This window comes from Typopeltis vanoorti, chromosome 23 (genome assembly GCF_054136105.1).
Source record: "Typopeltis vanoorti isolate ZY-2024b chromosome 23, IOZ_Tvanoo_1.0, whole genome shotgun sequence".
NCBI lineage: Eukaryota > Metazoa > Arthropoda > Arachnida > Uropygi > Thelyphonidae > Typopeltis > Typopeltis vanoorti.
In genome coordinates, this window is record NC_143571.1 from 92,199,723 (window position 1) to 92,225,288 (window position 25,566).

Here is a 25,566-nt window from a genome sequence, read left to right on the forward strand (position 1 = left end):
CAGTAATGGCCTCATCCTGTACTCTGCTCCTCCATACACTACTTTCTGGTATCTCTCCATGAGCCATTCTCTTATCCATATCACCAATTTAGTATCCATCCCCATCTGCTCTAATCTGTGCAACCGTATTCAATGGGGTATCCTGTCAAAAGCCTTAGCAAAATCCAGAAGTATCACTGTGTAGCCATTCCCCTTGTCTATCTGAGATGTCATTCTATTATAAAAAGTTAATAAATTGTAAGGCAGGATAACCCTTTAACAAAACCATGTTGACTCCTATAGAGTATCATATTTTTTGATCCACCCATTCTTGAATTCTGTCCTTAACCAGCTTTTCCAATACTTTTACCACCACTCCCGAGATGGTGATTGGTCTGTAATTAACTACCACAGTCTTAGAGCCACCTTTATGCAAAGGAACCGCTTTGCCTTCCTTCCACTCCCTAGGGACCATACCAGAGTTCAAACTTAACTTAAATAACCAAGTAAGAGGTGTTGACAATTCCATTGCACATTCACGCAACACCCTAACTGATATTTCATCTAAACCTATAGCAGTGTAAAATTTGCTGTGCCATTGTAAAATTTTATCTCTCTTATTTATTTTTGTATTGTACTTTTAATTCTTAATTACACTTATATCTGTGCCTTTGTAAAATCCTTCTATAGCAAAACTTTATTTTTCTTAATTTCAATATTTTCTCTTGGCCGATCTTTACCTATAAGAATGATGCTAGTGGTTTGGGGGACAAAGGGAATACTAATGGTCATTGCCAATTCCTTTGTCTCAACACTGGTTCTAATTCCTTTTTCGGATTCAGGGAAAATTTATTTTTCACTGCGCCACCCTGAATCCTAGATTAACAAAGAGTGTAGAATTAAGGAACCAGAACACTGTTTAGCATACAATCATACTTCATTATAAATTACTTTTGCAGTCGTAGCCTCTCTATAAATTAATTTCCCACTGTGGTCTGTATTTTATGAGAAAGTGCAATAGAGAAGAAAATCAGGCAAGTCATCAGTTAAACTTAAAAAGCAAAAACATTTAATTCATTTGAAACATCTTACACATTATGAATATACTCTAATTAAGTAATCTGCAATTGCTAAGGAATGAACATTAATGATTCAGATTCTCTATCATATCATGTTATGCATCAGCATGCATAACAAAGAACTTCATTTATAGTTGACAAATTCAACTTGATAGATCAAACTTATTCTTCAATACTAAGGACATTTGTTAACTGAATTACTAAGTTAGCTCCACGTGCTCTCACACTATTTCTTTCACAAAATTCTCATAATTACTCTATCATTTAAAGAAACAATCTCTAGGATCCACGTGCTCTCTCACTATTTCTTTCACAAAAATCTCATTATTACTCTATTATGAAATGAAACAATCTCTAGAGTCCTTCCTAAAGTTACAGACATTCTTCTTATTACACATTTACTTATAAAAAACATACTATACATTACCAATTGCTGAGGAACCATTTGGCCATATCACATATCTTGTCTGGACAATCACTTTCAATTCCAAGTTCATTCTGCTTTCTCTGAGGCATTCTTCAAGGGTTCAAGCTGTAGTTATCTCTGCTGCCGAAAATAGGTAGACATTGTTCTCTGGTGAACTGGCTCAACATCGGAATGATATCTCCGTAAGCATCGGTGATTATCTTCTGCTGGACAGATCGCTGACTGATAAACTTTCGGGAATTCCACGGCAAAGTTCTTCAGTCATTGTCTCGAATCTGTGGGGAACGAGAGGATGCCACGAGGAGGCTTCACACACACAACAGCAAGACCGCAAGAAGGCAACTCTTGCGGTCTTGATCCAGACCGTAAGAGAGCATTTCTAGGCGCTACATGACTTTTTAAATTGCACGCCACACGTTTACCTCTAAGTCACCCATAACTCAGCACCACACACGAAATTCTAGCATGATCTACGGAGTGTGTGTGTGTGTGTGTGTGTGTGTGTGTGTGTGTGTGTGTGTGTGTGTGTGTGTGTGTGTGTGTGTGTGTGTGTGTGTGTGTGTGTGTGTGTGAGAGAGAGAGAGAGAGAGAGGGGGAGACAGCATGCTTACCAAAAGGGTGCACATATACTACTTGCTGCACGTGTTTTAGATTCCGGCCACTTTTACTAAATCGGATTATCCGTTCTCCCAGCAATTTATAAGTACTTACACAAGAGCAGTAAGGGTTGAGCATTTAAGCACTTTACAATACTTTACATTATAACATAATTCAATGAAAAAGTCCTGTTTAGTAATATTTTATTACATTACAACAATTTAGCATATCTGATATATCAATAATCGATTCAAAGATGCAAGCCCATGTTAAGTCTGTAGGAAACGTGAAATAATTTAATTTTAGTTTCATTCGGAACTTAACAGCAGTGTTTGCATTTAAATTCTGCAATATACTAAGTACCTCTGATTTATTAACTTCAATTCTCACATTAGTTATTGCTACAGGTACAGAGATATCCTCACTTGGATGATAGTGTTTTGAAATGTGATCACTCAGTAACTCTGCTATTACATCGGAATTGGTCACCTCAATACCATTGGCACCCATTAAGGTTATCCTTCCAAAGTCATTCTTCCTTTTACTTGCCACATAGCAGAAGAACTCTTTGGAATTACCCTTGATCATCTTGGCTAAGGTCTCATAATCTGATTTATCTTTTCTTACTATGCTGGTAACCTTCATAGCTTGAGCCTTGTACTGCTCATGAGTATACTGATCGCTTTTTTCTCCTTGTAAATTCTCCATAACATTTTCTTTTTTTGCAGATCAAGCCTGTTACTACTACTCGTCCATCTAATGCCTACCTTGTTTGTCTTCCTGACCATGGGAACACATTCTAATATTGCCTTCCTCAGATACGCGCTGATTATATCCCATGCACTGCTAACATCTTTCCCCTGCAATATGTTCTGCCATGGGATGGCTGTAAGCTCACTCCGAAGCTTGTTATAATTACCTAACCTGTAGTTCCATATGTACCCCTTCTTAAGAGAGAAATCCACAAATTTTGCAACCTCCCAAGTCAATACCACATGATCGCCCTCACCAATTGGAGGTAATGTGGACACCTTACTTATGCATATGTCCTCTGACCCTATGACCAGATCCAACACTCTCACACCACGAGTCCCTTCGGTTATGGGCTGTTTAAAGTAATTATCTCTTAGAAGGTGTGTGAATTCCATTTCCTTTTTGCCCTGTGATATTTCCTCCTTTCAATTGATATCACCATAATTAAAATCCTCCCATAATAATCACTAACCCTGCACTCATTGCACTAATGAGTGCAGGGGTAGTGATTTCTTTGGCTGCAACTCTTCACTATCATCAGCAGTACTCCTCCCCTGTTCTATCTTCTGTATCCTCCCTGAAAATACTGTACCCATCACATTCAATTCCAGTAATCACATCTTCTGCTGACAGCCAAGTTTCACGTACTAATGCCTACAACTTTTGGTGAGATTGCACTGACTAATGCCAAAAATTCTTCCCTCTTATTTCAAATGCTTCTTGCATTAGTATACAAAAATTGCAGATTCCCTTTAGTTCTTGTACCAGCTTTACATACATTGTTATTAGTAGAATGATATTCATTCTACTAATTTCAGTAGTCCCATGCTGATTTTTATCCACTATATTTATCCACCACTGATGGAGTGGTGGGAGCGAGAACGGTCAATGAGTTTAAAGAGTGGTATGATAGACTTTGTGTTTCTTAGGAAGGACCTCCCACGATGAGGCTTTTGACTCCATGGAGGCCTGAATAATAATAATAATAATAATAATAATAATAATATTCAAATTATTCCTCGAAAAAGAATCAACAAATATACATTCACTGCATAAGTTTCTCCCTCTTACACTCAACCTTTTCAATTTTAGTTTCCCTGCCCAATTACTTCAACTTGTTCAGAAAACAGTAACTTCTTCAAACGCTTATGACCTTCCATGTTCAGATGCAACCAATCTCTTGCATACAGCTGTCTTTTGCCTTCAAACGCACTCCAGACATCAACAAATTCCAGACCTCTTTTTTTTTGCACATTCTTGCAATCATATCATTCATTATCATTGTTTGTCTACTTGATTTGTCCAGTTTTGAGGAATCAAGATCAACTCATGATTGGATGCATAAAAGAGACTCAGAACTTGTGCTGTCCAATATTTGTAGAACTGCAGACCAAGGTTTCTAAAATAGTTAGATTGCAGAACTACAATTTAAAAAATAAATTGTATTATTTATTTATTTTATTGAATTATATATGTTATTTTATGAACAAAGGCTCTCCATCTTGCTCAAACTCTTTTCTTTTCTTTCAGCAATTGTAAGTACAAGTTGGTAAGTTCCTTTATGTTGTCTGTCCAACTCTTTTGCAGTCTTCTCCTTCTCATTCTCTCAATTCCCAACATAAGTGCCTTTTCTAATGATTTATCTGCTCACATAATATGTTCAAACTACATTAGCTTCTGTTTAATAATCTCTCAGGTCGTTAATTCCAACCATTACTATTTCTCTCTCTCTCCTTTCCCTTCCACTGTCCCTCCTCCCTCTCATCTCTCTATCCCTTGCTTCCACACTCTTTTGACTTTCTGCAATTTCCTCTCTTCCACTGTCTCTCCCATTTTCTCTCTCTGTCCTCTCTCCCTTGCTTTCTGATGCCATTCTCTTACACCTATTCTCATTCTTCTTGCAATAGCCAACCTCTCCATTATCCTAATATCTTCATTCGCTATCTTCAGCTCAGTCTTCATTCCTTCTATCTCCTTTCTCATCAGTTTTGTTTCTCTCTTTCTCCACATATCCTGCTTTCAGTTTACATTCTCACACACAATCATGGCCATCAGACAACCTATCGCCATCTGCTACACTGCCCAAGGTGAAATCCATGTGTAAACTCTGATATTCTCTTCACCTTCCAACACACTACTGGTATCCACAAACTGAATTTTATCCATTTCCAGAGCACTATCTCTGCTGCTGCTTGATCCTGAGATGGAAATACTTATGTCTCCCAACAATCCCCAAAGCCTACATTCCGCACATTCCCATCTCGCACCTGGCACATTTTTAAACGGTGGATGCATGCATACGACATGTGTAGCAGGCAACAAAATCATCAACAATGCTATGAATAATGTAGTCTTTAAATGGTGGTGGGCTGGGTGAGTTGCTAAAACTGCAGCTGGCATGTTGAATACAGTTGGATACTGAGACAATAAAATCCTAACAGAATACCATGCAATCATATGAAAAAAAGTTGCCAATTAATAGTGTAAACTTGAAAACTAGTATTGGCAATGAAATAAAAAAAATAATCACAAATGAAATAAACACAATAATATCTTTCCTTACTACTAATACTTATCTTTTTTTTTTTTAACTGCTTGTGACAGCTGTATGTATAGTTATTCACATTTGTCATCTCTAGATGGAAAATGGTCACTGCCATACCCTAGAGAGTTTTGGGAGTGAAGTCTTCTGCTAGAGGTGGCAAGGTCTCAGATTCCCTTTCCACACAGACTTAGTAGGACTATCACAAACGTTCGTGTTCATGGTGAGATTCGAACCTGTAGCCTCTTGGCTGGAAAGCGGATACACTAACCACTCAGCCAACCAGGCTGGATATATATGCAGGGTGGTTCAAAATTCCATGTACAAACTTTGAGGGGAGGCAGAGAACATCAAAATCAACCATATTCACATAGGAAAGCATGACTGGAAATGCCACCGGAAGGTACTAACAGGGACACAAAGATACAGAAATAACACAAGGCAGTAAGTAGTGTAAAAAACTTTACTAGGCATAACTGAACAGTTCAATAGTAGTTGGATACATAATATGGTTTCACATCAGGTATGTGAAATGAAGAACATGCATAAAATGACGCATGTTCTTCGTACAACATTGAAAGCTTGAATAAGGAAGCCCCAATTGCTCACCTGGGGTGCTGGCAAACAGCGCCACCTATCATTTTTGGGTGGCGTTTCCGGTCATGCTTTCCTATGTAAATATGGTTGATTTTGATGTTCTCTACCTCCCCTCATAGTTTGTACGTGGAATTTTGAACCACCCTGTGTGCGTGTGTGTGTGTGTGTGTGTGTTGGTAAATTTCTAAATAAATTAAACAAAATCTACAAAGACCTGTGGTTTAGTAGATAATAACAGTGCTCTTAGAGGTTCAAATCCCATTTAAATCACAAAGAATGTTTATATGGCCTTGACATCTGAAGGCAAGTTAGCCAGTCCTTCTTCTTATTATTATTATTATCAGCTAGTGTATCATATCTGTAAATTGTGTGTGCATTTTCCTGGCCTGAAAAAAACCTGAGTTTCCAGGAGGATTAACCCTGCCACTTTCATATGAGCTAATTTTCCCTCAGTTGAAAAGTCCTTATAAAGGTTCACATCCCAAATGGGATTTGAACTCATCTCTTTCCAACAAAAGGGCATCTTTGATAGTATCTGAGCTACAGAGATGTCTCTCATATGAAAGTGACTAGTTTTTCATCAGTAAACTCAAGATTTTCATTATGCAAAACAGATAAATCAACCTGAGAATGCACACAGTTGACAAGCATCAGGCTATAACCAGGATTAACTGTCATATCAGATCATTTATTAGGTTTATGAAACCCAGTTATAGGGCCATGACAGGCCATTGAGCCAACATATTGTGAGTTGCAGAGGTTTATATTTTTGAATTTTTAGAGAAAACCTTAATTTTTTTTTTGGATTGATTCATAGTCATTTTGATGAAATCTAAGAAATGTATATTGTAATTTATCCATGTTTGAAACATATCCCTGGAGAGTAATATGAAAGTTTTACTTACAGAATTAAAAGACATTTAGGGACTGTGCAGCATGGAAGAGAATTGGAGGTGGTTTCAGATCTCATGATGGGCAGAAATTGAAATTCATCACCAAAATGGATTATTATTATTCAGGATCTCCATGAAGTCAGGATTCATCCTAGGAGGTCCATTTTAAATGACACAAAGTCTATGATGCCATTCCATAAATTTATTCACTGTTTGTGCTCTTACCACTCTATCAGGCAATGCAGTCCCTGGTCCAATCATCATCCATGCAAAAAAAAAATCACTTCCTCCATTTGTAACTTCTAGGGATGACCCCTTGTCCTTGTTCCTTCCTCTTGTTCTACCATACAAAAGAACTCCCCCATTGTCAACCCTGTAACTACCTCTCAACAGTTTAAATGTCTCAATCACATCACCTTGTATTCTTCTGGCTACCAAACTCTGCAGTCTGCTTGCCACCGTCTGTCTTCATAGCTAACATTGTACAGTCCTAATATCATTTTTGTTATCCACCTTTGTGCCTTCTCTAAGTTTAATTTTATTCCCTTCAAATCTCAGTGACTAAATCTGAGCACAGTAATCCAGATGTGGTCAGTTCAGGGCTTTACACAATGGAATCACCACTCTTCTATCTCTGCTATTCAGCATCATTCTCAGTATTGCAGCAATCCTCTGGGTTACCTTCACCAACTTTGTGATATGTCCCTAAACTTCAAGTTTCTATCAGTCATCACCCCAAGGTCCCTTACCTCCTCCACTTCTTCTAGTACAGTTCCTCCAACAGAGTTTGTGGCCTCCCATTGATAGATTCCAAACTTCATGATCTTACATTTAGTTTAATTAAACTGGTACTCAGATCTTCCATAGCTCAGTTGGTACAAACAAGCTCTTTGGTTAGAAAAGCCCAGATTCGAATCCCATCTATAATGTGAGGATCCTTCATCAGGTCTTTTTAATCATATGGTGAGTTAGCCAGTCTCATAGAGATGTGGGTTTTTTCCCTCTGGGAAACTTAGGTTTTTTTTTGTTTCTCAGAACAGGCAAACCATCCCTATGAACATACTGATCTACACCCATAAATACTTGTCCTTAGGGTATAGTAGAGGAATGAGGTGCTAACTGCATTAATTCATCGTGACCTCTAATAAGGGAACTCTATCTGTCCTAAGGGACTGATAGGTTAAAGAAGAAGAAAACTGATACCCCAATTAATTTGTTCATCTGTCCAGCTAATTCAAAATCTTAGGAACTTCAGAAGAAATGTAAACTGGTTTGTAATTTGACATTTCCATTCTACCACCACCCATATACAGTGATACAATCTTACCCTCCTACTATGTCTTTTCTCATTGAAAAGTCAAGTCAACAGATCTATCAGTTTCTTAGCACATTCTCTTAAAGCACACATGTTAAAATTCCATCCATCCCCTTGTCTTCTTGATATCCATAGTACTTGTATTTGTAACACACTCTCCTCTTGTATTTTCAAAACTTGAACCATCCCCATCTCTCTGGTCATAAAACTTTTGTTTCTAAAATGAAATATCCCAATAAAGTGATCATTAAATATCTTTTATTAATCAAGGCTTGATAAGAACATATAATGTTAAACCAAATTTCAAATGATATGGTAGTAAATCTGTGGATGTTGTATAGATAGTATAGTGCTATTACAGGCACCATTTCTTTATCATAACATATTCTTTTTTTTTTTTAATTTCTTATAGGTGTTTCTATTATTGCAAATGTTCCTGGGGGAATATATACTGATCTTCAGAGAGCAGGTGTTATTGATGATCCATATTATCGATTTAACGATGACCTGTACAGATGGATTGGAAGAGATGACTGGGCATTTTCTAGACACTTCTCAGGTTTCATTGAATTAAACCTTTATTGCTATGATTCTGCATATACATTAATTTTAAAAACAGAGTGTTTGTTTTGTAAATTAGTTTTTATTATTTTTTTAATTGAAAAACAAAAGTAACTACTATGCAGATAGGAATATTTTTGTAAAAAGAGAAGTGATTTCACTATTATTATTTCGGCATCTCCCCGTAGTCTGAAGACTTATTGTGGGATGCACACATGCTACTTTTCTTACTGAGCACCTGTGGGTGACTGAAAATATTACTTCCCTAGAAGTGAAAATATCTTCAGCATTCATGGTGGAGGATGCCTCCCAATAATGGTATTGGCCCTTTCATTCTTCTTGACACTTCCATTCTACTCATACTACTTCTTCTGAGTCCTTTTATTATTATTGTTATTATTTTGTCTTCCAGACCACCACCACCACTGGGATCCAATTCCCTGCCACAATGTTTGCTGTGCAGTGTGACTATGGACTGCGGTAAGGGAGTGATTCTAGTAGTCTGGAATTTTCTTGGCCCCTGCTTCAGCAAGATGGATGGTCCTCAGGGGCCCCAAGGTGGCCCCTGAGGACCAAAGGGTCAAAGGTGTTTCTGGAAGCCTGCTATCTCAGTCTGGGGATGAATCCCAAGGATTGCTGTAGTATAACACTGTTGTGGTGCTGGTATAACATTTCAAGCACATTTATTGCTTGCTGGATAGTGAACATCCATGAGTAGCCATACAACCCAACCCACCATGGGGATCTATGGCACTAAAAAATCCATTGAGCATGAATCCTTCATCCACATTTTCTAGAGCACTTACAAGGCCCTGGCTGAGTATAGACACAGAAGATATATCATTTGACAGCTAAATCAAAAGAATAAGTAAATTTTACAGTGTTGTGTAGAAAGTTAAAATTTTTATTCAACAGTGAAAATTTATCTCTCTACCAATATATCGATAATATCAAGATTCTGCTGCAGAAACACAAACGAGTCTGTTTCTTTTTGCATGAAACATATTTCAAATCTAGTGAGAGTCCCACCTTAAGGTATTTCACTAAAATTCATAAGGACATAACTGCAGATAGTCCTGCTCATGATGGAATCATAATCCTAGTGCACAATCATATTTCTTTCTAATTGTCCAATTTAATACTATGGAAGCAGTAGACATTTCCCTATCAGTGAGATTTTCTTTTTACAATTTATTACCTCCAAGGAGACTCATCAAGGAGAGCACCTACTCTACAACACTTTGTCTCCACCACTTCCAACCACCACCACCATCAGTATTTTTTGTCTGTAAATTGCGTGTGTCCTGAAGGCTGATTTGTCTGTATGTGGGATGAAAAACCTGAGTTTCTGGGAGAAAATACCCTGCTACCTCTGTATGAGATTGACTAATTCACCTTCAGTTGAAAAAAAAAAGCCCATGTAAAGATTCCTCCCTTCGTGACGGGAATCAAACTTAGGCCTTTTCTAGTCAAAAGGCACAGTCTACTGTGCAATTGCATTACGGAGGGGCTAAGTACTATTTACTGCTTGAGTTTTGAGCTGAGTCAAATCAATCATGAGATATATATATATATATATATATCATCATTATTATTCTCAGCCATTGCCAATCCACTGCTGGATGAAGGCCTTTCCAAGATTACTCCAAAACTGTCTGTCCATGACTCTCCTTTCCCATGTCACTCCTGCAAATCTGATGATATCATCAATCCACCATGATTTAGGTCGGCATCGTGGGCATTTTTCCTCTCGTGGAATCCAATCCAGTACCTCTTTTGCTCATCGTTGATCTTGTCTTCGAACAATATGCCCAGCCCATTGCCACTTCAGATGTTTCATTCTTCCTATGATATCAGAGACTTTGGTTTGGTTTTATTCACGTATTCCTTTTGTGATCCAGTCTTGTGATGCCAAGCATACTAAATTGCGTTGTTCTTAATTGCTGAAATTTTTTGCACTTAATGTTCATGTTTCACAGCCATATGTTAATATAGGAGGAATACACTGGTTAAAAACTTTTCTCTTCAGTAATAATGGTAGTTGGCTTTTGAATATTGAATGTAATTTTTCAAATGCTTTCCACAAAAACATCATGTGCCTTTTAATTTTGCCTATGATATTTTGCTCCATTGATATCTGTTGACCTAAGTATATGTAATGATCTACTTGTTTAATTTCCTCATTATTAATTTTTATTAATTCTGATTGGACATAGCTATTGAACATAAGTTGGGTCTTCTTTAGGTTTATCTTTAGGCCAGCTATTTTACTAGCAATTTGGAGTTCATGGATACGAGTGTGTAATTCATGCACAGTTGAAGTAAAGATAACTATGTCATCTGCAAAGCATAAATGCCTTAAATATCTTCCATTTATCTTCAGAACTTTCTCTTCCCAATCAAGAAATTTGAATATTTCTTCTAAGCATGCTGTGAATAATTTTGGAGATATTGTGTCACCCTGTCTTATACCTCTCTGTATTTCCACAGTAGAGATGTTACCACTGAAATGAATTGCTACTGTGGCATTTGTGTATGCTGATTTGATGGTCCTGATGTATGGCTCCTCCACTTGTTGGTTTTGTAATGTTTTAAGTATTGCACAAGTTTTAAGTGAATCAAAAGTTTCTCATAGTCAATAAAACCAAGACATAGTGGTAATTGATATTCATTACACTGTTGAATAATCTGCTGTACAACTTGAATATAGTCTATTGTACTAAACCCCTTTGAAAGCCTGCCTGTTCTTTTGGTTGTGCTGGGTCTAGAGTTGCACAAAGTCTATGAGTTAAGACTTTTGTAAACACTTTGTTAACCACTGATAGGTCAGTAGTTCATCAAGTCTTCTACCTCACCTTTTTTATGTATCAGAATTAGGGTAGACTTCTTCTGTGTTCTTGGTACATCATTTTTCTTCAGGCATAAACTGCAACCATCTGTTTATTGCTGTTCATCAATTGCTGTTTGGCTTTTTTTGAGACTATGGTTGTTTTCAATTATTTGTTGTATTTACAATTGAATTTTCTTATTTCTTCTGTGATACGTTTTTCTGATCATTTTGCACAATTCAGTATATTCTTTTATTCTGTAGGTTAATTGATTGTTTCATTTCGCTTCATTTCTTCATAAGCTGTTTTGTTTCTTTAGAAATTTTGTCTTGTTTTCTGTTCTGTGGTACCAGCTATTTCAAGTGAGCATTGTAAAAGGTTTTGGGTAGTGATGTCATTACTTTCTGATAGATCAGCATTGTCATCTATAATAAGATGTTTAAATCTTTTGTTTAGTTCATGTTAGAATATATCTTTTTTAATGTTGAGTTTGTGTACATCTATACTTCGCTTTGATCTTCGAAACATTTTTCTTCTTTCTTTTTGGCAGTTTATTTGGATTTTACTGTGTACCATACGATGGTCACTTCCAATGTTGAAGGTGTTTATAACAGATTAGTCTTGAAAGATGTTTTTCTTATTGCTGAGGATAAAGTCAATTTTATTAGTTTTTCCATTTGGACTTTTCCATGTCCATTTCCTATGTGAAAGTGAAGGGAGTGAGTTGGTAAGAGATGGGTCATTTATCAACCTAATTGTGCTCCTCTATTGAATCAAGCATTTTGAACAAGCTTTTAGGAGCCTCACTCCAAATGTGAGAGCAGTGTTCAATAGCTAGGTGGATTTGTAAATATATGGCAACTACATCAGCTTATAATTCTTATAGGGACTTAAATGGACATGACATTCTGTCGGTGGGGGAGCACTATCACGAATTTATGAGTGTATGCTTGACAGTAGTGACTTCTTCCTTTTAAATAATGAACACAGTACCTTCTTCCATCTGCCTACCTGTTTATATTCTACAATAAATATATATATTAAAAAAAAAAAAAATTAATTATTATCATCATCATCATCATCATCAGAATGGGTGAAGAAAGATTAGCAAAACAAGTGTTCTCTGCCAGGTTGGCAGCAAAACGACCCAGAGGAAGACCAAGATATAGGTGGATTGATACGGTACAAAGTGCCTTAGACAATAGAAATATAAGATCTGATAATGTTGGAGTCTTGACAAGTAACAGACTGATTTGGAGGAAAATTGTAGATAGGAAGTTAGTAATGATGTAATTTTTTTCATGTAGTACTATCGTATCCTGTACACCCCTTGATGTGTTCATGGGATCAGTTTGCCTATTTGCAGGATGAAAAACCCCAGATAAGCTGGGGGGAAAACCCTGCCCTCCACGCCCAAAATCGGCTAACTTGGCTATGGCTGAGGAAGATCCTTAAGCACCTCACATCATAGACAGGAATCGAACCTAGACCTCTTCTTCTCCAGGCATATGGTTGTGAAGCGCATAGCCACTAGGCTAACCACACAGACCTTATCATAATGCATAGCATTATACATGTCTGTAAGGATATGTGCTTTGCATTACTAAGGCAAGTAATGTGAAGTCATTATCCTCTATATACGATTTTTTACTAAGTAATTTAAGGAAATTATAACTTAAGGAGATTGGGCTGAAGGTCTTCTGATGTACATCAAAAGACCTTCAGCCCATTCGCCCAAGAATACCAACATTGCCCGCTAGGGGGCACCATCAGGATTTTAGGAGAAATAATAGCTTCCTGCTTCTTCCTCATTTACTGTTTGTTGTGCCTGCATGCACGTGTCTTGTTCTTAAGTTTCTTGAAAATGTCAACGTGACGTTGCCGAAATATTGAAATATATTAAAATTTATTTTAATGTATATCCTAGTGACGTTGTAATTTCCTTAAATTACTTAGTAAAAAATGCATAACCAACGTCTAAGCCTTTCCATGACCACTCTATATGCGAGTTGCCCAGCCCTGAAATTACACTTGAATAAAGGATTGAACCAAGAATACGAGGGTGGTCTGAAAAGTTCTTGCCCTCAACCATAGATGGCAACACTATTGGCAAGATTTTTTTTTCTAAGTTGGTACATCAGTCATAAGCATCCATGTGAAATTGCAAGTCATTCTATTAAGTAGTTTGTTTTATACAGCTGTCTGAGGCAAAAGTGTTGTCTCTATCCTTGAAATGGATAAAATTAAGTATCTTGTGGTTCTAAAATTCTTTATAAAAGAAGGTTTAACACCAAAAGAAATTCATTCGAAGTTCATAAAACTTCGAATGAAAGCCCTCTTCTCCTTCGTTTTCGACAATTAAGAAATGGGCTGCCAAGTTTAAAACGTGGCCGTACAAGCTTTGAAGATGATTCATGTGAATGACATCCAAAAAGTGTAACAACACCAGAAATCATTGATGAAGTGCACAATATGGTATTGGAAGACCGGCGAGTCAAAGTGCGTTAAATTGCTCAGACTATAGGCATTTCAAAACAACATGTAGGATATATTTTGCATGAAGAAATGCAAATGAAAAAGCTTTGCGCAAGATGGGTGCCATGCTTGCTCACAGCAGATCAAAAACCCACTCGCATGAAAATCTCTGAACAGTGCCTGGAGCGTTTTAACAAGAATAAAGCTGATTTTGTGCATTGATTTATTACTATGGATCAGACATGGATTCACCATTACACACCAGAATCGAAACAGCAGTCAGAACAGGGGACAGAAACCAGTCGTTCAGCGCCAAAGAAGACAAAGTCGGTTCCATCCAGGAAAGGTCAAGGCATCGGTGTTTTGGGATGCTAAACGCATTTTGTTTATTAATTATCTTTAAAAGGGTAAAAAAATAACTGAGGAATATTATTCCAATCTTTTAACCAGACTAGATGAAAAAATTCTTGAGAAAAGACCTGGTTTGCAGAAGAAAAAAATCATGTTTTATCAGGACAATGCACCTGCCCACAAAGGTGTTTTGGCAATGGGAAAATTAAGGGATCTTCACTATGAATTATTGGAACAGTCAACCTATTTCCCAGATTTGGCTCCCTCTGACTTCTATCTCTTCCCCAAACTAAAAATCTTCCTTGCTGAGCAGTGTTTTTCTTCAAATCAAAGGTGATTGCAGCTGTAGAGGGGTATTTTGCAGATCTTACTGAGAACCACTACAGGGATGGGATAATGGCGTTGGAGCATCTCTGGAATAAATGTATTAGTGTTAAGGGAGATTATGTTGAAAAATAAAAATAATTTTGAAATAATAAATTCGGTTTTTCATTGTTAGGCTGAGAACCTTTCAGACAACCCAGTATAATTTCTTGCCATCTTTTATTTACATTTCTTTATCTTTACCCTCCTCATTCTCTGGCCTATAAGAAAATCAAACTAAATATTTTGAGAATAAGGAAAATGAATTTCTTGAGTTCTTGAGAGATAACTATAAGTTTCAGTAAGGAAATACCGTGAGTAGACATATTACTAACTATTATAATAATGGAATTAACTCGCGTCAATTATTCTTTATTTGTAGAATTTTCACCTGAGTATCACAGGCATCATCAGTACAGGTACAAGGCTAATTAAACAATAACCGTCATATTCACAAAGTGCCACCTAAGTAGCTAAGGTTAAATTTATTTAATTATTATTATTATTTATTTATTTATTTATTTTATTTTATTTTAATTATTTAAATTTAATTATTTAGTTATTATTAAATAATAATTATTTAATTATTCAGTTATAATAATTAAATAATTATTATTCAGTTATAATAATTAAATTTTTATTTTTTATTTTTTATTATTATTTTTTTTAATATATATGTGTATACAATTATATGTTAGGAAAGATTTGCTGCTTTATAAAGTACTATCTCCCACAAGGGGGAAAGACGTAGACCATCGGATCTGTTTAGGTTAGGGGAGTGAAGTAATGTTTCACATGTTTCTTTGTATAGTTGTTCCATTAGGAACCGACTTTTGTGAATGACTTTTGTCTTGTTTCACTTAACTCTATGTCTGGTGTTGGTGGCATGTTCTGCAATTGCAGACTGTTCGGGTTCAAGGTACTGGTCTTCTTCTAACCGGACCTGAACAGATCTTCCTGTTTGTCCAAAATATGATAATCCACACGAGCTGGGAATCTGGTACATACCTGGATAGCAGAGATGTGGGAGCTTGTCCTTTGGAGACATTAGGAAAGTGGAGATTTTTCTGACGGGTCGAAAAGCCCCACAGATATTTAGTGGTTTTAGCACCTTAGCTATGCGTTCACTAACCCCTTGTACATAGGGGATAGGTATATGTGTAGGTTCTTCTGCACTTGAAGAGGATGCTGGAGCACGACTACTTAAAACTCTTTTTATGAAGGACTTCGTATAACCATTGGATATGAAGGAGGAATTAATATACTGTAATTCTTTTTGTAAAAGTTCTTCTGAAGAACAAAAGGAGTGGGCTCTATGAACTAGTGTTTTTATAGTACCTGCCTTTTGGCTGGGATGGTGATGTGATTCAGGTGATGTGTGATGTACTGGCCTGTATGAGTGTCTTTCCTATAGACTGTGAATTGTAGATAACTATCTGTTTGGCAAAGAATCAAGAGGTTTAGAAATGCTAAATGCTTATTTACTTCTACTTCTAGGGTGAACTGGATCCTTGGATGAAGTGCATTAATTTTTGAGAGAAACAGTTGAAATTTAACCTTGCTACTTAGGTGGTGCTTTGTGAATATAACAGTTATTGTTTAATTAGCCTTGTATCTGTACTGATGATGCATGCGATACTCAGGTGAAAATTCTATGAATAAAGAATAATTGACGTGAGTTAATTCCGTTATTATAATAGTTAGTAAAGCGATAACTATCTCAGGCTGCATGTAAAGGAGAGCATGTAAGGATCAAGAGTTTTATATCTGATCATTTCATCAGAGGATGTAATTGTGAGTGGGGGTTTCACACTTGACTCTAGTTGGTAAGAGTGATCATGAAGAGATCAATTGGGTTATGACTAGCCATACTCAGACTTCTCTGAGGAAAGGATATATGTGGAAGTAGAAGGATGGTAATTATGACAATCTTAGAAGATAGCTTGGAGCTATAGCATGGAATGAGGAGTTGAGCAGTAAAGAAATAAATACTGCTTGGGAAGTGACAAAGAAATATATAACAGCATCAATGTGTGAATGTATTCTGAAGCCCCAAAAAGCTGATTAAAGTAAGTGTTAAATAGATGAATATGGCTTCAGCAAGAAATCCAGCAGTACAAGATGAATAATGGTAATACTCAGTTACATGAAGAGTATAAAGAACAAGCCAAGAGAGTGACTCAGTCAGTACGTTAAACAAAAATGCAGTATGAGCAGAAATTGCCAAAAATTAAACAATTAATTACGTAGACAATTCAAGAATGGTATGTTGTCATGAACACAAGACGTAGAGGTGGGGGAATGTGAAGATTGTGTTTGTGATGAGACTGAACAGGAGACAAGAGAGGATATGGTATGTTGAAAGTGTCATATTCTGTTTGACTGTGAGTTATTAAACTCTAAATATCCAAATATCTAAAAAAACTTAGAGAGTGTTTTAGATATGTGTGAAGTAGAAGGAGGAATGATTATCATAAGATCATGTTAATGGATGAAAATGGTAGAATGGTAACTGCTGCAGAAAACATTGTAACTGACAACAAAATACATAACATTAATGTGTGAATGTATTCCAAAGGCCAAAAGGCTGAGTAAGATAGGTGTACAATGGATGAATGAAGAGCTTAAGCAAGAAATCTGTTAGAAGAAGGCACTTTGGAGGCAGTACAAGATGAATAATGGTAATGATCAGTTATATGAAGACTATAAAGAACTACCCGGGAGAGTTACTCAATTAATAAATGAAACAAAAGTGCAACATGAGCAGAAATTGGGAAATCAGGCAAAGGAAAACTGCAGAGAGTTTTTTAGATATGTGGCAAGTTGAAGGAAGAACAATCATGGTAAGATGATGTTAATGGATGAAAATAGCAGAATGGTAACTGCTGCAGAAGACATTTGAGGTATTCGGTGATCAATTTATAAGGGTGTTTTTTATCTTGATCAGGATGGAATTAGGAGGAACTTAAGCATAGAGGACATAGGAGAGGAGGGCTTAATTGTGAGTGAGCAGGAGGTATTGGAGGAAATAAATATTATTGATATCAATAAGGTGATAGGATTTGATGACATATCGCCATGCATCTTAAGGGAATGTTCCAGGGAATAGGCAATAGCATTGCCATGCATGGTTAATAAGAGTCTTACAACAGCACAGGTTCCAGGGGAGTGGAACGAATGTAAAATTGTTCCACTGCATAAAGGTGGTGATAAGGCCGTAGCTTCAAATTATTGACCCCAATCTCTATATCTTGAGTTGTGGTGAAGGTTCGAGAGAGAGAGAGAGAGAGAGAGAGAGAGAGAGAACAGCAGTATTCTCTGCAGTTATCAGCATGGGTTTGTTAAAAGGAGAGCATGTTTTGCTAATTGTATATTTTTCTTATTCCTGGCATTTGTATATAAACATAGCAATTCACTTTTAGAGTTATAACCAGTCCTTCCTATGCCACTTTTTTGGGTATGAATTCCCCCCCCCCCCACTTGCCCATTCCAGTTGCCTTTATCACAACTTACTGTACATATCTTCTCCGACTCAGTTACCCTGCTACATCCCAGACCATCACATTCCTATGTTGACCATCCCCACACACATTCACTACTTCCAATATTCACTCTCCTTATACCATGTCTCTTTGTTCACCTTTGTTATTCTTTCCATCTTGCATTCTTGTTCTCTCATCATATATTTCACATTACTGTCCTATTTACAACGACTTCTATTTCACCAGTTCCTCTCTCCTGATCTTTCACTTCATCTCTTACTTCCTCCAATCTCTTGTTCAAATCACTCATTATGTTTCCTTCTAGTAACATTCTCTCCAGCTGATTCACACCAAATCCACTTAAATTCAGCTTGCCTCATTTGCACAGAAACATTCTTGCTCTCCATCTCATCTTGTCACTGTCATACCTTAGCAAAACATTGACCACCTTTCCTACTACACTGTATCTTTCACTCTCCTCTTCTGATATCTATCCTTACTACCACCACTTATTCTCAGTCATCCACTTTTCATATACAACGCATTGAAAAATGGCATTTGCCATTTCTGTCTGTCTATCAAAAGTTGTCTGGTATAAAATCTGGTCAATGAAGGATAGATATTGAGCACACCATTCATCTCTCCTGGAACATAATGGATGTGTAGTTGTTGAGGAGGAAAGCTCTACTGTAATCTCAGCAACAGCTTCCTCTTCTCCTTAATTCTTGAAATTGAAAGAACAAAAATAGGAACAGCAACTCAACTTTTCTACAGATGAGCAAGAACCATACAGTTAACAATTCATTAATGTGGAACTAAAAGGAGCTGTTTACTTTCTCATGCTAGTATGGTACAGCCTGATGATAAAAACGTTTACTGCTATCTTCAGCAAATCTCCTATTAGTGTACAACAGAATACTTAATAAGAAGGAATTACTATAATATGAAGCTTAGAATAAAGATCTGATTTAAATTTCATTTGAAAAGAAAAAAAAAATTCTGGATTCATTGCATAAGTCTATTATTGTGATTTCATCCTAAAACTAGGAAAAATGTAACATAAGCAACCAATTACTGACTTATCGCTCTGACCAGCTGTCTTGTCTGGCAGTATAAAATATTGCCAGAATTCTCTGATATTTAGAAGGCAGTGATCTTCTCCCCAACACATAGTGTGGTTTTAGTAGACACTGTGCAACAATGTTGAGGCATTTGGTCCATTTAGAAATGAATGAGAGTCACCTTCATGAGACAAGACCATCTGTTCTCAGGATTCACTGATATGTAAAAAACTTATCAACAGCCTGGAGATAGGGCATATTAAAAGCCTCTATAATCTAGATCTTGGGGCATCTTCCTGTTTTTATTAAAAGTTTTCTCTCTAGCTGAAATTTCAAGTCTCAGTGGGAAGCATGTATCCCAGCAATTTTGCCAAGAAGAGGGATTTTTCCAAGACTTTGTCTTAAGTGTGATAATTTTTGCTATCAGCTTCCTTTAACAGTATGACATAAACTCTCAAACATCTATTGTGAACCTTATGAAACTGTGAACATAATGATTTTGTGTGTTATGGTAATATACAATCTTCTTCAGAACTTTTATTATTCTTTGCTGACTCAAGGACTTTCCACAATTCTTCTCTTAAAATTGGTGGTTCCATATCTACCTCATCTAAATATAAGAGAGTATCTGTTACTCTGCCTGTGTATTGCTCCCTAAAGATCACTGCATATTTCCATTATTTTCTCTATTGTATTGTACAATTCCTTGTTCATTTTTCAGTTTTGGAATCCAATTTTTTCACTCTATATAACCTTCCTTTGATCATTTTAAGAGTTTTTTTTTTTTTTTCTTTTCTTTTAGGCTTGCACGGTGATCTGAGTACATTTTTGAAAATTATGGAGACAACTACCGTGTTTGAGTAAAATTTTAGTTTAATATAACTAAACTCTACATTTGGCGTTTCAACCTTTATATCAAGGTCATCTTCTGGAACATATGCACCATATACAGAGAGCTACACTACAATCTATCTGGTTTGTTAAAGTTACTGACCAACCGTTACAACAATTGTTGGCCTGATCTCTAGTGAAAAAAAATAAAATAAAATAGTATATACATCAACGTTAGAGTCCTATTATTAATATTATCTGTTGGTTGTAGGATTACATTGGGCGCAACAACAAGTCTATGTATTTGTGTGTATATATATATATATATATATATTTACAATATGATTATACATTTACATTCCAACCAGTTGGTATGGAATGGTTTCTAATACTAGCTAGAAGTTGACTAGAGTCCTGACTTATGCTGGATCTTATGTATTAGGTAGGCTGAATGTGTGCCATCCATCTAGGAACAGGAGCGAGACAATAGTCACACACCCCTCAGGCAGTCTATCCTTCACGGTCTACCAAAAACCAACACACACGGGTCAATACATACATGCTAATTCATACCACCACCCATCACAAAAATATGGAGTCATTAACATCCTTAAAAACAGGGCCATGACAATTTGCTCTAACCAGCAAGCCTGAAGCAAGAACTAAAAATCATCAGCGACACATTCATAAGTAATGGCTATAACAAAAAATACTATCAATAAAATACTCCATAAAACAGCAACAAAAAAGAATCTAGTTTACAGTAAACCTCAATGCCACCTTTAAGCCACTTACTAAACTTAAAACCATATTCAACTCCTCTAAGGACCCTCTCCTCCCCTTGGCACATCCTGGAGTCTATTGCATCCACTGCACCTCTAACTTACCGTAGAAAGACCTTAAGAAAGGCCACATAAGACACATTAAATATAACCATTTTGGTGAAGCAGGCCTCTCAGATCATGCGCTCAACACCTTAAACCAAATCGACTGGAAAAGCACCCGCTCTTTACACCATACAAAAAACTGGTATGAAAGGAAATTTAAGGAAGCCTGCGAAATTCTGATTAGCCACCCAAATATTAACAACAATGGCGGCATGAACATTCCAAGAATCTGAATGGCACACATTCAGCCTACCTAATACATAAGATCCAGCAAAAGTCAGGACTCTAGCCAACTTCTAGGTAGTATTAGAAACCATTCCATACCAACTGGTTGGAATGTACATGTATAATCATGTACATTCCAATTGTAAATATGTGTGTGTGTGTGTATACACACACACATATACATAGACTTGTTGTTGTGCCCAATGTAATTCTACAACCAACAGATAATATTAAAAATAGGACTCTAGCGTTGATGTATATGCTATTTTATTTTATTTATTTATTTTTATTTTTTTCAATAGAGGTCAGGCCAACAATTGTTGTAACGGTTGATCAGTAACTTTACAAACCAGATCGATTGTAGTGTAGTTTGTTCTCTGTATATAGTGCATATGCTCCAGAAGATGACCTTGATATAAAGGTCGAAAAGTCGCATGTAGAGTTTTTTTTTGTTTTCTTTTATATTTAGAATTATTCGTATGTTATATTTTCTCTAATTTTTTTTTAAATTTCTTTTCTAACTAGCTTTTGCATTTCTACAAATTCTATATTGTCTTTGCATTTTTCTGTCTCTGTTTCCTTAAGATCAAATGTATAAAGTATGTTTCTCTCTAGCTGGGTTTTTTTAATTATCAGATTCACACACACACACACACACACACACACACACACACACACACACACAAACACTCACTCTTTCTCTCTCTTGTTTATTTTTATCCTTGCCTTCACTAGCTTATGATCACTATTGTAGATAAACTTGTTGATAAGATATATCCCCAAATATTTTCATATTGTTCACCATCATGTAATCAGTTTCATTAATAAGATTTCCCCACACTGAGAGGAACAAATTCATCACTTATCAGCACTCCACTATCCCATCCATTTACTCATCCTGTCCTGCCAAAATATGTTAAACTCCTCTGTTTTCCTATCAGGTCATCCTCTTCTGTCAACCCTGTTTCACTGGTACCAACATCTGTGACTTCCATAGGTAAATATTGGAATAATGCACACATTAAGTCGCTTTCTGTTTAAATATACAGGCAAATCTGTTAACAGATAATGCTGAGACTATGTAGTTCAGTGGAAGTGGCATTTGCACTCTATGGCATTTGACCTCATGAATGAAGAGTGGGGTTCAAATCTATTTGCCGACTAGAGGAACATTTTGTGAGGTCGAGAGGGGACAATGGTAGGTATAGAAGCAGTGACATTTTTATGCTCTATACTAATGCCAGGAGTATCCAAAATAAAGGAGATGGATTGGTGGCACTGATAGCATCAACTTGACCAAAGATTACTAGGATCTCTGAGATGTGACTGATGGAGGATGATATAATAACAGGAATTGAAGTGGCAGGGTACAGCATTTTTCGGCAGAATAGGAAAGGAAAATGTGGTGGTGGAGTACTGCTTATGATAAGTGATGACTTATGTCGAGTAGAGGCTTTGGAAGGCAATGACACTAATGGTTTTGAAAGCATATGGTGTGAGGTAGAACTACAAACCAGGGAGCACAGAGGATGGGGAGCAGGAGATGTTTAGGCAGTTGAGCTTGGCAAGTGCAAGAAGAATGATAGTTATGGGAGATTTTAACTACAGCAGTATAAGCTGGGAAGAGGAAAATGCATGTTGTAATAAGGGAATGGAATTTCTAGAATTCTTGAGGGACAAATGTCTTAGGCAACATGTAATAGAGGAAACAAGAGGTTCAAGAATTTTTGATTTGGTCGTAGTATCAGAAGAGCTGATAATAAGTGAGATGATATCTCTCCCACCAGGTGTATCAAAGAAAAGTCGAGGATATCACTAGTGCTTGGGAAATTGTGAAGAAATATTTGTTAGCAGCAATAGTAAGCTGTATTCCACGAGTGAAGAAGCAGACACAATTTGGTGTAAAGTGGATGACAAACAATAGCAAACAAGAACTGCAGTTGAAAAAGAGATTATGAAAGAGATATAAAGAGATGACTGGAGGACAGATACACAAAAATATAAGATGCAGGGCAGGAGAGTGACCATTATGGTGAGGAAAGCAAAACTGGGTTATGAGAAGAGATTGACACTACGATCCAAAGAAAATCCTAAGGAATTTTTTAACTATGTGGCCAGTAGGAGGAGAAATGATTGTGGAAGAATGACATTGCAGGATAAAAATGGTAATAGAGTGACTAATGCTGAAGACATAGTGGAGTTGTTCAATGAGCACTTTATTGGAGTCTTTCATCCTGGAGAAGAAGGTTTTAATACTAGAGGGATAGGGCGGTTCAGGGTTTAGAGGTTCAAGAGAAGAGTGTGTTCCAAATAGTGAGTACTCTGGATACCAGTAAAGCTGTTGGACTGGATGATATTTCACCACGGTTTTGAGAGAATGTGTTAAAGAACTGACAGCTCCGTTGAGCTGGCTTTTAAATAAAAGTCTGGCTGTGGGAAAGGTATCCAAAAAATGGAGGAAGGGAAAGTAGTGCCGCTGCACAAGGGCGGTAGCAGACTGGAAATGTCTAATTATAGACCAGTTTGTATGTCATCAGTAGTTGTTTAGGTCTTGGAGAAATTAGTGAAGGACTACATACAGCATTGGGCAGATGAGGGTAATGTTATCTGTGAGAATCAACATGGATTTGTTAAGGGGTGCTCTTGCTTTAGTAATATGATTGCCTTTAATAATAAAGTGACAAGAGCAGTTGATGAGGGAAATGCTTATACTACCATTATTTTTGGATTTTGCAAAGGTGTTTGACAGGGTGCCACATAATAAGCTAATGTTTAAGTTGCAGCACATGGGTTTAAATGTCAGGTTAGTCAAATGGATTAAGGATTGGTAAGACCCTGAACAGACTACACTTAGACTATTGTTCTTAGATTTGGTCCCCAGGATTTGAAAGGGATAAATTAACTGTGGAAAGGGTACAGAGGCGGATAACAAAGATGGTTTCAGGACTGTACAATGTCAGTTACGAGGATTGACTGAGGGAATGTGGTCTGCAGAGTTTGGTGGATAGCCTCCGTAGCGCAATTGGAAGAACGATGGTACATTGCACCCTTTGATTGGAATAGGCCTAAGTTCTATTGTCGTTGCGGCAGGAGGAATCTTAATCTGGATGATTTTCAATCGAAGGTGAGTTAGCTGATCTCATACAGAGGTAGCAGGGTTTTTTTCTCCTGGAAACTCGGGTTTTTCATCCCGCATACAGACAAATCGGCTCTTCAGAACACACGCAATTTACAGACATAGAATACCAGTTGTGGTCATGGTGGTGGTTGAGGTGGGCGGTAGATGGCGTTGATGGAGTTGATTTGTAGTATAGGTTCGGTGTAGTGGTTGAGACAGTTGTAGGTGTCCTCCTGCGATGAATCTTTGGACTCCTTGGAGGTGTCAGTAATAATAATAATTATAAGAAGAAGATGGAGAGGTGATATGATCGAGACTTTTAAACTGTTGAGAGGGTATTCATTGGGGAGTTCTTTCACTTGGTGGAACTGCGGGAAAGAGTGATGACAAGGGGCCATCCCTGGAAGTTACGAAAGAAAGCTGTGAGCAAGAGGGTGAGGAGTGGCTGAACTGTGGAATGCATTGCCTGAGAGAGTGGTTAGAGCAAGAACGGTCTATGAGTTCAAGGAGTGGTATGATAAACTTTGTGTTTCCTAAAAACGACCTCCCACAATGAGTCTTTTGACTCCATGGAGGCCTGGATAATAATAATAATAATATCAGATGATATTTTACCTCCTATTCATTCCCTTTATTCTTGACACTCCTGGCATTTTTATAAAGATGCATCAGTTCATCTTCAGTACTCTTATGCCTATTATTATTCTCTCAGACTCTATTTGACTATATATCATACGTTCTTCTCCAAAGTGACTATCTGCACAAGAGGTAGTTTTGTAGAAGAGGTATCTGCACAATCCGTTCACCCTAGAAACACTAGTTTCCCTGCTTGAATACTCTCACTTACTCAAACTAGAAGAATCTCTCCATATGCAGTCTTTCCATGTTTAAATGCAGTCCATCTCTTGCATGCAGCTCTTCTATCATGAAATGTGCTCCAGTCATCCACATATTCGAGACTTCTTTTGACACATTTTCTCTATCACATCATTCATTATTGCTGCTCTTGTCCTCCACTCAGCTGTATTGTCACATCTGAACAATATGCTCACCATCTTCTCTCTCTCTCTTGCTTTCTCTCCTTTAGGTGGACAAAAGAAGACAGCATGAGAAAGGTAGATTCTCCAAGAGGATGCAAATGCACGTGTAGACAAAAAAGGAAGGGGATGACCTGGGATCAAGGGAAAACAGTTAGTTCTGAA

The 25,566-nt window shown here is 37.0% G+C and overlaps 1 protein-coding gene across 1 annotated transcript in view; it reads left to right on the top strand.

Annotated features, from left to right (window-relative positions):
• beta-Man (beta-mannosidase) overlaps positions 1–25,566 on the top strand; it is a 386,558-nt gene that overhangs the window by 7,852 nt on the left and 353,140 nt on the right. The window contains exon 2 of the mRNA XM_090413087.1: positions 8,595–8,741. Coding sequence (XP_090269213.1) covers positions 8,595–8,741 — 147 coding nt within the window. The remainder of the gene's footprint in view (positions 1–8,594; positions 8,742–25,566) is intronic.